Raw genomic sequence first — 13,042 nt, 5'->3', positions numbered from 1 at the left:
TTATTGGCGCCCATCTCAGATGTAGTTACTTTCATTAATGCGTTAATTATGATCTTAAAACATTTAAACTTTGATAACAATTTTAAAACTAATTTCATTTATCAACGGGGTTACCAAGGTCACATGAACTAAAAGGTATTTCAGTTTTTTTCTTATGTTCTTAATAAAATATTTGATGTAAGCTTACTTTTTCTTTAAGCCAATTAATCAGAGCTCCTTTACATATTTTGGTAGTGAAACATTACATACACATGACATATAAGCAAATGTATAGACATGTAGACATTTTTAGGTGAAACAAGGTGGAAAGCTTATAGGTTGAAAGCATACCAAGGAAGAAAAAAGTTGCATGTAAAGTTCCAGTAAAGCTTTTTCCAGAAGTCAGAGAAAGGAAGCCATAAGATCTTTCCAGTGGGGGTAATTGGGAAGCACAAAAAGAGATGGGCAAAGACTTTATCTCCCAGCAGACAGAGAAGCTGTGGAATACACAAGGGGTTTGTATCTTACCTTTCACTCTGACGATGGGGGTAGGAGAGGGAAACAGAGGCCCTGAAAATTCAGGAAGAGCAGAGGACATGGCTCTGGTGTTTGTTCTTACCTGTGTCAAAGAGAGTTACCTAAGCCTTGACCATCCTGGTGTGACGAAGCTGAGTCTGTTCCAAAGCTGGACATGTCCTGTCAGGGTGAAGCAGTTTCAGAGGGTCCACGGGTATGTGGGATCCTGGTTCAGGGAGGCGCAGCCAGTTCCAGAATGCAAGTACAATCTCCCATTTTAGGAAAGAGGGCACTTGCTTTTCCAGTGCCCTTCCTTTGTCAGAGGGGCATGGTCCTGGTGGAGCCGGAGCCGCTTCCTGTGGTATTTCTTACTCCAGTGACCCAACTGGTGATAGCCAAAACAGGCCGTGGTTCCTGGAGGAGGTCATAGTCCTGATGTCTTCTTGCCTGGAGCCTTTTTGAATAACTTTGTCTCTGGAAAAACTCTTTTGCAGCCGCAGCCACTGTTTGAAAAGCTTTTTCTGTTTTGGGGCTGTTGTTGGTCCTACTCTCTTTTCCCTCTCGCCTCTCCCCATCCCAGTTATCAAAGACCTTGAAGGCCAGATTTAAAGTTCCTCTTGTGGAGTCTGAGACCCCTTTTCAAGTTTTTGGAGTTTATGCCAAACATTGGGGCCGACTGGGAGATGAAGTACCTTGATAAGATGGATTGTACCTCCCTAGTGTCAGGATCTAGATTAGTAAAGAGGAGAATGACTTCAGACAGGAAAAGGGCTGGAATTTCATCCTAGCTTCATCTGTATGGGTACCCGATTTATAATGCCTGTGTGTCCACGGCTTCCAGAAAGGGAGCTGGTGTACAGGCGGGGAGGGAGTTCTGGAATGGCCAGTCAGAGCAGGTGTGGCCAGGCGAGAGAAATGGAGATGGGAGAAGGAGGAAAAAGGGAGCTGAAAGAGAAACATCATCTGGAAAGCAAAGGCAGTGAGAGAGATGCAGGGGTAAGAAGTAACATGAGGCAGGCAGAGCGAAGACCAGAAAATCTAGCAAGTTTAAAAAAAGCTTGATACCAGAGGACTTTAGATTCTTCACCGGCCAGCGGAGACAGAAGGTCAAGTAGCATCACGAAGAGATTTCTTCTCAGGCCAAATTCCCTGGTCATTTAATTTATTGAACATTTTGGACGGGGGTGGGGGGTCAATGAGTCCCAAAGTTCCGACCGAATGTTGCCCATGACGGCAACTAGGAGAAAGAAAAGGATGTTTTAGGAATGGGTCACACATCTATGACCATTCCCAAAGTTTCCAGAGACCAAATGACTCACTGAATTCTGAATGATTTGAGGGCACCAAGAGGAACGTCCTAGGAATTGCAGAAGAGGGAGCAGTTTCAAGACTGAAGCAGCTCCCCGTTGGGAGGTAGAAAATGATAGAATGAGACAGTCCCCTCATGGGGGAGAAAAGTGACTTCTCCCCATGTGGAGGCAAAGAAAAATCCCCGTATAGAGGTAGAGAAGTGACTCAGTTTTCCCAAGACTCAGTTTCAAGTCCCCATGTGGGCCACCAGATGTTAGGGCGGAGATGCTGGCGCACACAGGTTTTGAGAAGGATTTCTCACGCAGAGATTAAGGTATATAAAAGTTAAAAAAGTTTATTTTATCCTTTTAGAGAAGGGGGAGAGAGAGAGAAAGAGAGACGAAGAAAGAGAAAGAGAGAAGGGGAAGGGGGGGAAGACAACAGGGAGACGGCATGGCACTCCAAAGAAAGAGAAGGGGGTGCCAGCAGGGAGGCCAAGTGGCTCACTGATTTTAATGGGGACACAGAGAGAAAAAAATAGTGCTGGCTGCCAGCTGATAACAAAAGCGGCAGCAGGTAGATAACAAAAACTGCAAGGATGTCAAAGTCCAAGACTTGGTTTCCTGCCTTCCTTGGAGAAGGGATCATTACAGGAGATGTGACTCTGTCCTGGAGATGTGGTTGAGGCTGTAGCTCATTCTTCTGCTCTTTACTCAGGAACTCTGTAAAAGCAGATTCTCAAAAAACCAATTTTGAAAGAGAGAGATTTGCATCTCTTTTCCATCCATTCAGCTTTCTTCAGAAATTGTGCAAAACAGAACTCCTGCCGGGGTGCGTGTTAGTGAGAGAATTCATAGGATTGATCTTTAACTGTTACTGGGGAAATTGTAGGATTGGGTATTTTCCTGTTATTTTTGCAAGGCTGCCCCTTTCCCTTAACAAAAAAATAATGAAAATTAACTGCCATTTACTACCTATTCTTATTGAGAATCAATGTGCCAGGCACTGACTAGGCACTTAACATAGTCCTCTATTTGATATCTCTCACAAGGTCTGTATACAGTGTCATTATTTTCTTGATTTTACAGATGAGACAACTGAGCCTTAATAAATTGCCTGAGCTTACCTATTAAAACCAGATTGTAAATACGGATTATGTCATGGTTTTATTCAGCAATATATCTCAGAGTCTAGCTCAGTGCCTTGCTTTGTGCCTAGGAGAGGGTAGATATTCAGTACATAGTTGATGGATGCAGCAATAATTAAATCACATGCTGTTTTACTAATTCATATTGTCTCTGGCTGATGCAGAGTTGCTCTACTCAGAGATTTTCTTCCTGGGCCTTCATTCTCCAGCAATGATTATTCATATAGTAGTGATTTGGTGGCTTGTGGAAATGTGTCTGCATTCTTTTCATTCTCTAGGGCAGTGGTTCTCAAAATGTGGTCCGTGGCCCAACAGTATTGTTGTCACCGGTGAGCTTGTCGGAAATGCAAATTCGTGGACCACCTCCAGACCAATGAATCAGAATCTCTTGGCATTAGTATCGATAAATTATTTTTAATAAGCTTTCCGGATGATTCCAGTGAACATTAAAGATGAACATGAAAGTTCGAGGACCACAGGGAATAAGTAATTTGGGTCTGGTGTGTTGAATTTGAAGTACCTTTAGGATATTCAGGTGAAGATGTCTGGAGCCTCCAGGTCTGGAGCTCAGGAGAAAGGACTGAGTTGGAGATATAGATTTGGGGGTGGTAATTGAAGCCATGAATCAGACTGCTCAGGACAGTGGGAAGCATTAGTGCAGAGGAGGGCCATTGACATACCCTAAGTAGTAGCATTATTTTAGGGGAGTGTATGAGAGATGCTCAGGGAATGAAGAATCTGAGGACAGTCATTCTTCCTTGCAAACAACTTGCACTGGAATGTTTGTCTCATCTTCTCCTCTGGATTATAAGATCCTTAAAGGTGGGGACTGTGTAAACTTTAATAAGTCCCTCAAACAAAAGTACATTGCTGCACAGGCTGTGAATAATCAGTGAATTCCTACCAGGATTCTGCTTTGGAGAAATATGAAATGATCAGAGCCAACAGCAAGATGTTTCCCCCAAAATCACTTATATCATTTCCCAATGGACAGTGTGGCAGATTAAAAATAAGTGAATAAATAAAGGGTGTCATGTGTAATCCACCGATCTCCATGCTAATCACATTAATCAGAGTGAATTAATTACACCTGAAAACAGATGCAATGTTAAATTCCTTAGAAAATCAATTCATTAAACACATATCAGAATGCACAGTCAACAGCCCCCATGTTTAGAAACTATCAGCATGATTTGTGGCAACTTCTGATTTACTAACGAAACTGCTTAAAACATTTTTAAAGGCAATTACAATTACTGTCTGGCATTTGATGGAAAGGAACCTCGTCAGCATTGTCCCTTGTGTGTCAACTGTCACAATTTTCTAAAAATTTTGAGGCGAGAAATAGGCAGGCTCTACTATTTGCTAGCCTCGATTAGGGTTAATTCAATGTGTGTCTGCAAATAATAGTGTTTAATGTAATCTCTCTAATTACAGATAAAACGCATTTTCAGTCATGCTCATCACTGACAGTATTTTGGGATAAGTTAAACTGACAGCTGCTTTCTAAAGGAAAGGAAAAAACAAATCTTCCTTGGGATTGTGTTGATTTCTCTCTCTCTTTCTTTCTCTCTCTTGCATTAAAATAAAGAAAAGATGCAATTACACACTTTGGCTCTGGATACCAACTTTGGAAATTATGACACAGTTTATCTCTTGGGAATTTGACGTGTTTTACCAGCTCCTACCTCCATCAATGAATATCTAACTTGAAGTCACTCAACAAGCATTTTCTAAGGTTTCCAGTGAACCAGGCATTGTGCTAGGCACTAGGGTGATCGAGAAGAAATGATTCTATCAAACCTGCCCCTCACAATTGGCCCCACGAGCCAGGTCAAGCTTCCTACTATGCTAGACACAACAGTCACACTGCCCTTATATTCACAGCCCCTCCGGGGTGAAACCATTCGAGCTACGATGATCTGAAGGGTCAGTGCAAGTTCCTCCTCATCCATAGCTGACTGGATCAGAGACTGCTCACAGACACCTGATCCACAGATTGTCCAGGCATCTATAATGTGGCTTGACATGAAAAGTTGAGCTGGATTAATCAAATTTTCTTTCTTAGGAAGAGAAATTGGAAAATACTGGATGAGGTAGTTAGGGGTTAAGTTGAAATTAGAAGGTAGTAAGAGAAAATCACCACCTCTGCCCCACCTCAGATCATCAGGCATTAGAGTCTCATAAGGAGCATAACCTAGATCCCTCGTATGTGCCGTTTATAGTAGGGTTGCTGCTCCTATGAGAATCTAATGTCGCCACTGATCTGACAGGAGGCGGAGCTCAGGTGGAGCTCAGGAACGACGCAATCGATGGAGAGCAGCTGTAAATACAGATGAAGCTTCTCTTACTCACCTGCCGCTCACCTCCTGCTGTGTGGCCCAGTTCCTGACAGGCCACAGACTGGTACAGGTCCACTACCCAGGGGTTGGGGACCGCAGTGTTAGGTGACACATACACTCAAAGGGCAAAGTGAAGGCCGGCTGCTAGGAAAACAACAACTCTGAGATGAGCAAGGATTGCCTGGTTCTCATCTGTTTGCAGGGACAAAGAAAGCAGGTCTTGGGGGTGATGTATTTGGTGAAAGTGGCCAGAAGGGGAAAGAGAGGTGTCTGTAGAGTCCAAAGGAGGACAACTTTGAAGCTGTTGACCACAGAGTCAGAGTGGAAGTTTTCAATCACCTGAAAATTGGGAGGTTGGCTGGAGACAGAAAAGAGTTATGAGAGGTTGAATGATCGAAGTCCGTTTTGAGGGCAGAGAACGTTTGTGTTTAGAGGGGAAAGCACCAGAAAGGGATTCTAAACGTGGAGCAGAGCCTCATTATTACAAGGCTCAGTGGGTCTAAGGCTGGTGAGGGATAAAGTTTGAATACTGTGGAGAGAGAATGGGGGGGACCTGAGGAGTCAAGGAATCCGAAGAATTAGGAAGACAGGTGATAAGATTGATGGAATGGAAAATGAAGTTGGATCAGAGTATTGGGTAATAACTATGGTGCCCAGGTAGAATTCTTACCATTTGCTTATGAGCAAGGAACTGAGGTTAAATGACCCCTGTGTTATGGGAAGGAGCAGGGGTCTAACGACAGCTCCATGTAGGTAGTTAGGGGTAGTAGAACCATATCGATTGTGTTCAAATCTTAGTAGCTGTGGGATCCTGCTGCTAGGTACTTAACCTCTCCCCACCTCTTTCCCTGTGTTCAGACTGGGCATATTAATGCCTTCTTAGAAAGAGTAAACATTAAGTGAGATTATGGATGAAAGTGTTTACCGGAGTATCTGGCACACATCATCGATGCTTAATAAATGTTAGGTCTCTCTTCTTTTCCTGTCAAATCAAGTACCCTTAGAGGGCCAGTATGGGGGATGGCCAGCATCACAGCAGGGAGTCAGAGACGGGGCTGATGATCCTGGGGTCACTGAGGGAGCCATGAAATGAGTCAGACAGGGACAGAAAAAAATCGAACAGGAAGGACAGTGTGCTTGCAACACAAGCCAAACAGAACACACAAATAAAAAGCATTGCTTATGTCAATATCACAGTACAACCCTGAGCAAGAATTTTCTGAAGTATTTCTTGAAGAATTTTGTTCATGATGAGGGATGTTACATAATAGAAGGTGCAAAAGCCCTCTTTGAAACTAGGTGGGATTTTCAACTGGTTGGGCGAAGAAGAGTGTTTGATTGAGATTATGGACCGTTTAAGCCTCTTAGATTTTAGTCCTTTCAGTTTTTAGCCTAGCCCTGGAGCAAAGGTTTATAAACAGCCTTGCTCATGGAGCAACCTCAGGTGCCTCCTTAAGAGAAAGAAATGGGGAGGCTCTGAAATCAATGCCTAAGGCAAAAAAACACGTGTAATCAAGATTATCCTTGGAAAGCATTTAAATCATACTTAAGCTCAAAAGTCAACAGTTAGCCAAAAGAATGGAAAAGATATATGCACATCCATGTTCATGGCAATACTATTCACAATAGCCAAGGGGTGGAAGCAACCCAATTGTCCACTGTTGGATGAATGAATAAACAAAATGTAGTATATACATGTTACGGAATATTTTCAGCCTTAAAAAGGAAGGAAATTCTGGCATACGCTGTAACATGGATAGACCTGAGGACATTATGCTAAGTGAAATAAGCCAGTCATGAAAATACAAATACTGTATGATTCCACTTATATGTGTAGTCAAATTCATAGAGACAGAAGGTAGAATGGTGCCAGGGGAAGGAGGGAATGGGGAGTTGTTGTTTATTGGGTAAAGCATTTCAGTTTTACAATATGAAAAAACTTTCTGGAGATTGGTTGCACAACAATGTAAATATACTTAACATTCCTGACCTGTACACTTAAAAATGGTTAAGATGGTGAATTTTATGTTATGTATATTTTACCACAATTTAAAAAGTCCACAATTAGCTTTTTTTTTTGAAATGAGGTTTCACTCTGTCTCCCAGGCTAGTGTGTAGTGGCACAATCATGGCTCACTGCAGCCTTCAACTCCTGGGCTCAAGCAACCTTCCCACCTCAGTCTCCCAAGTAGCTGGGACTACATGCATGCCACCATGCCCAGCCAATTTTGCTTATTTTTTGTAGATATAGGGTCTCACTATATTGCCCAGGCTGGAATGATTAGCTTCTTGTGTTTATCTTTGTGCATTTAACTTATAGAAATTCAACTACAGGCAAGTGCCACTTATTTAGCCCTGACCTTCCTGCTTCCTCCCCATTCAAACCAGACTTTTGCCCCTATCATCCCTAGAGAAGGGGATTAACCTTTTCCTCTTATTTTTTCCCTTTTGGCCAAGCACATACATATATATATATATATATATATATTATTATTGATACAAGCATCTATATTTGAATTCATATACAAGATGGTGCTCTACCATATCTCTCATTCTTACTAGTCATATTTTATAGTTGAGTAAAGAAGATCCTGCTGAGAAATAAGAAGAATGGTTTGATTCCTAGACCACACTCAGTACTTAGATGTCACAGAAAATACTTTATTCACCCACCGAAGAAGTAAATTATAAGAGCTCCTACACTTCTACTTTTGAGCCAGCAATACACAAAAACTGTATTTGCACTAACTCAGAATATATGATGTTTTGGGTGGAGCTGAATAAAAATTGCATTTGCATTACCCGTGAAGAAGGGGTTTCTAAGCAATGTAGTAGTAATGGCTTAAACAAAAAGGCAGAGAGCACTGATCAATCTTTGAGAACCTAACCCTGATTCTTGGAAATTTTGTTTCACAGACAACTAATATCCTATCATCTTTATATAAAAATGAATCTTTCATACCTCTAAAGAACACTTTTAAACAACAAATTGTTAGCTCCATTTAAGTTATATACAGTTGAAAGAAAAATGGAGTTTCACACACTGTGCATGTTTGTATCTCCTCAAAGCACCCAGCAGTGCTTTCCCCCCAGGAAGTAGTCAATAAATGGTTATTGAATTTAGAATGCCCTTCCTTCCAATCAGTGAGGTTTAATATATTTCCAATTCAGAATGCCTATTAATTTTTCAGCATTATTAAGCCTTTAAAAAAATCAATTTGGGGATGTGTTTGAGAGTTCATAGCAAATACTATTATATAATAATTAAAAGGAAATTGTTAAATGAAGCATGCTTATTCAACACACAAATAGCCATTGATAAAATGTAATTTAATTTAATCATTTCAATTTACATTGTTAATGTACAAGAGCATATCTTTCAAACCACAAGTTAACACACACTAAAGACCAATGCTGTTAGAGGAGCAGAGAAACTTTGGAAAACTCTGCTGTCTGAAATAAAAGCAAGGCACTCTCCATTAACAGCTGGTGGATTCCTGATTTCCGCCCACAGAAGGCATGTTCACACTGAGAGAGCTCTCCCACTAGGGGAAGAATTACCTGCTTTAATACTTGTTGTCCTCTTCTGAGCTAGTGTGGTCATCCACTTTATATAAACTTATGTGCAACATTAAGACAAAAAAAGAGTTGAATTGATAGATGACTTGTGAGGCCCTCATAGTTGTAATAACTATGGAAGACAGAAGAACATACTATGATCTTTATTTTCAGGACTAGTGTCTGGACCTATTACTAAAAAAGCTTCTTCATTCCTCCCAACCAACAGATATGATGACTAAAAAGTCTTTTCCTTAAATCTTATGAGTGTAAAAATAAAAAGTAACAGCATTTCTCTAGGGCTCTGCTTTTTTTTTTGTTTTGTTTTACTCTTCCTTTACAGAGATGACAAAAACAAGGATTAACTTTCCAAATACTAATGGTGCACAAGGAGGTTATGTATGCACAGTATTTCTAATTTATTCAAATTCAATTTGAATTTGGTCTGAAGCTATCTTGCATGAAATGTTAACTTTCCTGATATTTAATAACGTTTATTATGTTTGCATATAAGCTCAAAAAATTAATGCAAAAGTACTACTTTACTCATGGTTATCTTCAGGTAAAATGTAAATATTAGTGGTTATGTTTAAAAGCCTGATTTCCTACAGATGCAGTAAGTTGAAGAAAAAAAAAAAGACTATGGAAAGGTGAATTAGGTCTTAATCTTGATTCTGTTACTAGCTGTTTCACCTTGAGTAACTCTTTACCCTTCAATAGGCTCCAGTGTTCTCCTTCATGAATTTCAGGAGGTTGGACTAGTTGACAAGTCAGGCCCCTTCCAAGTCTAACATTTCAAAATCCTAACATTCCAGGTCCTATAATCTTGATATAAAAATAATAATCTTTCATAAAAGCTCAAACAAAACATAATACATGATCAAATATCAGAATGACTCCTGGAAAAAAAAAAGTACATGATTTCCTATCTGGGTTATACTTTGCAGCAATTAGGCAATTCATTTGGCATTTGTTTGATTGTATAATTTAATGACAATATAAACAGCATAGTTTTGTAATTTTTCCTTTAAAAAGACTAAAGCAAAAATGATTTAAAGCTAACAAAAACTACTGTGACATCAGTTTGACATTCAAAGTTTGTTTCTTAGCAAAATGTCCAAAGATATTTTGACTTGATACAGAGTATATAATATAAAGACTCTTAGACCTAAAAATCTTCAAACATTATTCGAATTTAGCAAAACATAAGCAAAATTTTAATATCAAAGTGCTAAACAGTACTGCCTTAAAAGTCACTGCAAATGAACCATAAAATAACGGCATGGGAAGTGACATTTATTGTACAAATGGTTAATAAAAAGACACATTATAAATATATATGTAACCTGCTATATTTATATATATATATATTTGCTTATTTAATTTCTAAGTGGTGTACCCAAATCACTGTGAACACCCCATTTAATTACTCTGTAATTCAGCTTCCAGGAGCTGGTGGTCTTGCAATAAATACAGGCAAAGCTATTACAATATAACGTGCATACAAATGTTTATACAAATAAGGACACACTATGCAACAAATTATCTCATAATAATATGGCATTAACAGTATAAACATACAAAAGGGAGTACGAACACGGAATGTTGAAACGCAGCCCACTAATCCTTTCTAGTACTCACATTCATACTATTTTTTTAAAAGGACTTGCTTGCTCTCCAGAATTGTCTCTTTAATCAATAACAAAAATTAAATTATATATATAAAAATCCTTACTGTCCCAGGTGCTTACCCTGTATGACCCAATTCCTACTTATTTGCATGTTCTCAGCTCAGAATCAAATACTTGACTGACTTACCAAACATTCCTGGGGCTTCTGCATGAATATATCAGTCAGTTGCTACAATTGAAGCAAGATTAGGGGACTCTTGGTGGGGTTGATAGAATACAACCAAACAGTTGTATGTAATCCATTTTTTAATCTGATCCCCCTTCAGGACAACTGGACATTCAAGGCAGTGATCTGGTTCCATCAAGAATAGCCTAAAAGTCTTGGATGGGCCATACCTCAGAAGGGTTCTACAGGGCAGGTGAACCAAGCCTCTGCTAGGAAAATTAGTATGTGTCGTTTGCTAACATGACTGCCTCCTTTTTATTTTCATATAAAATAAAGGAGTTAATAAACATGACTAAGACAACACTTCTAAAAATTGCACTTGAATATGGAAGCAAACGGCCATTATTGTTTTGCTGTGTCTGATTTGTAGGTAATCCTCCATCTCTCACCATTTGTTAAAGGAAGAAAGAAATTAAGAAAAGGGAATTTCTGCCTTGTTTGCACTACATATATACCTTTGATACAGGAAGCATATTTTAAAGGGATCAATATTAAGACACATCCTACCCTGGCGAACAACCCTTGGCTGTTCTTGTTTTTAAATACAAAGCAACTATAATTGTATTCCCCAGAAAGAGTTTTAAAACAGTTATATCCTTTATTTTTTCCTGCTGGGATAGCATCGTCCAAAAGTGCTCTGTTAGCAATTTATTAGAAAACGCTCATGAACTATCCCTCCCTACCACCCCAGCCCCCAAAGCCTAAATATAAAACACAACCCCAACACAATACGCTGCAAGTTTTCTGGCTTTAGGTTGTAAGGAAAAGAGCCAGAAAAAAAAAGTCTTTGCTTTCTACAGGAGCTGCTTTTTCCCTTAAGGAAAGACAGGAACTGGTAGGTGTCCAGACCCATCCATTTGCTGCTTAGCAAGCAGGTGCTAGCAGATGAGGCGGCTCCCTGCCCAGGCTGCTCCTGGTTAGAAGGGTAGGGTGTCTTGGAAGAGCTTTTCAATGATCATAGGTGGAGGCACCAAGTCTTCCAGCTTTAGGTAGAAGATGCGCTGGAGACCCAGGGTGGAGATCTTCTTCAGTTCTACCAGGGCACCCAGGACCTTGGGCTCGGTGGGCTCCAAAGCCTGTCCCTTATTCTGGTGATCTTTTAAGCTGCTTGTGATCTTGTTGCATAGCTCCTCCACTCTCTTTGGTTCTTTTAACCCATGTCGTTCTGCAGATGAATAGAAAAGGGCAAGTTTAGGAGAGACGCACCTTAAGACACTTCAATCCTTAATTGAGGTCTATGTCCTGTTCTGCCAGCTGGGATGGCATTTTACAATCAAAGTGCCCTCCCTCTTAGAGGTAGTTCATTTCATGGCTGTTGGTATCAAATAACACCAGGGTTAGAATCCCAGTCCTGCCACTTACTTGCTATGTGCCCTTGAGTAAGTCTCTTAACTTCTGAGCCCCAATTTCCTTACGAGATGAAGATGATGATCATACCCAGCTTAGGGTTTCTGGGAGGACCAACTTAGGTGGATAACACAGGTGAAGCCCAGTTCCTGGTACTTAGCTGCACTGAATGAATGGCAGCGTGGTTACTATTTTGTACCCATTATCCTACTAAGCTCTCTGCCCCATCAGAAGGCAACTCTTTTTCAGAATGGCATGGAAACACGTCCAGGCAGCTGAATTAATGTTCCCATCTTGACAGACTTGCTTAAGGGAGGTGGGGAGGCTGTACATTTTATTTGCTAGTGCAAAAGCTGCCCAACAAGACCCAATATAAAGTGCATTCTTGTGTTTTCATGATAATCAGCACTGAGGAGAATCCAGCTTTTCTTTTCCTTGTTTTTCCCCCCTTTGAAACACCTATTGACTACACCTGGCACTCAGTACGAAATACACATGTTCTCCTGCTGTGGAGATGGCAAAGTCAAAGAGAAGGGGAAGAGGCCCAGAAGGATGTGGAGCAGGCATTTTATAAGGTATCAATACATGAATACAGGTAGCTTATATTTTACAAAACAATATATAAAATGATGCCCATGTTAAATATTATGGTCTATTTTATGTATAAGGGTAAATGATTTTCCCAAAGTCACAAAGCTGCTAAAAGCTGGAATTTGGGCCAGTGCAGTGGCTCAGGCCTGTAATCCCAGCACTTCGGGGGCCAAGGCAGGAGGATCACTTGAGGTCAGGAGTTCGAGACCAGCCTGGGCAACATAGTGAGATGTCTCAAAAAAAATTTAAAGAAAATGAACCACGCATGGTGGCACGTGCCCTTCGTCCCAGCTACTCGAGAGGCTGAGGCAGGAGGATTGCTTAAACTCAGGAGTTCAAGGCTGCAGTGAGCTATGATTATACTACTGCACTCTAGCCTGGGCAAGAGAGCAAGACCCTGTCTCAAAAAAAAAAA

At 40.4% G+C, this 13,042-nt stretch overlaps 1 protein-coding gene across 2 annotated transcripts in view; it reads right to left on the bottom strand.

Moving 5' to 3' along the window:
• Positions 1-11,425: 11,425 nt before the first annotated feature.
• The window catches only part of NR4A3 (nuclear receptor subfamily 4, group A, member 3), a 37,209-nt gene continuing 35,592 nt past the window's right edge, over positions 11,426-13,042 (bottom strand). For both annotated transcript variants that reach the window (XM_012638282.1, XM_012638283.1), the window contains one exon: positions 11,426-11,854. In XM_012638282.1, the coding sequence (XP_012493736.1) occupies positions 11,607-11,854 (248 nt within the window). In that variant the 3' untranslated portion in view covers positions 11,426-11,606. The remainder of the gene's footprint in view (positions 11,855-13,042) is intronic.

The sequence above is a fragment of the Propithecus coquereli genome, unplaced genomic scaffold, assembly GCF_000956105.1.
Source record: "Propithecus coquereli isolate 6110/MARCELLA unplaced genomic scaffold, Pcoq_1.0 Scaffold128, whole genome shotgun sequence".
Classification (NCBI taxonomy): domain Eukaryota; kingdom Metazoa; phylum Chordata; class Mammalia; order Primates; family Indriidae; genus Propithecus; species Propithecus coquereli.
This window is presented reverse-complemented; position numbering and strand designations above follow the sequence as displayed.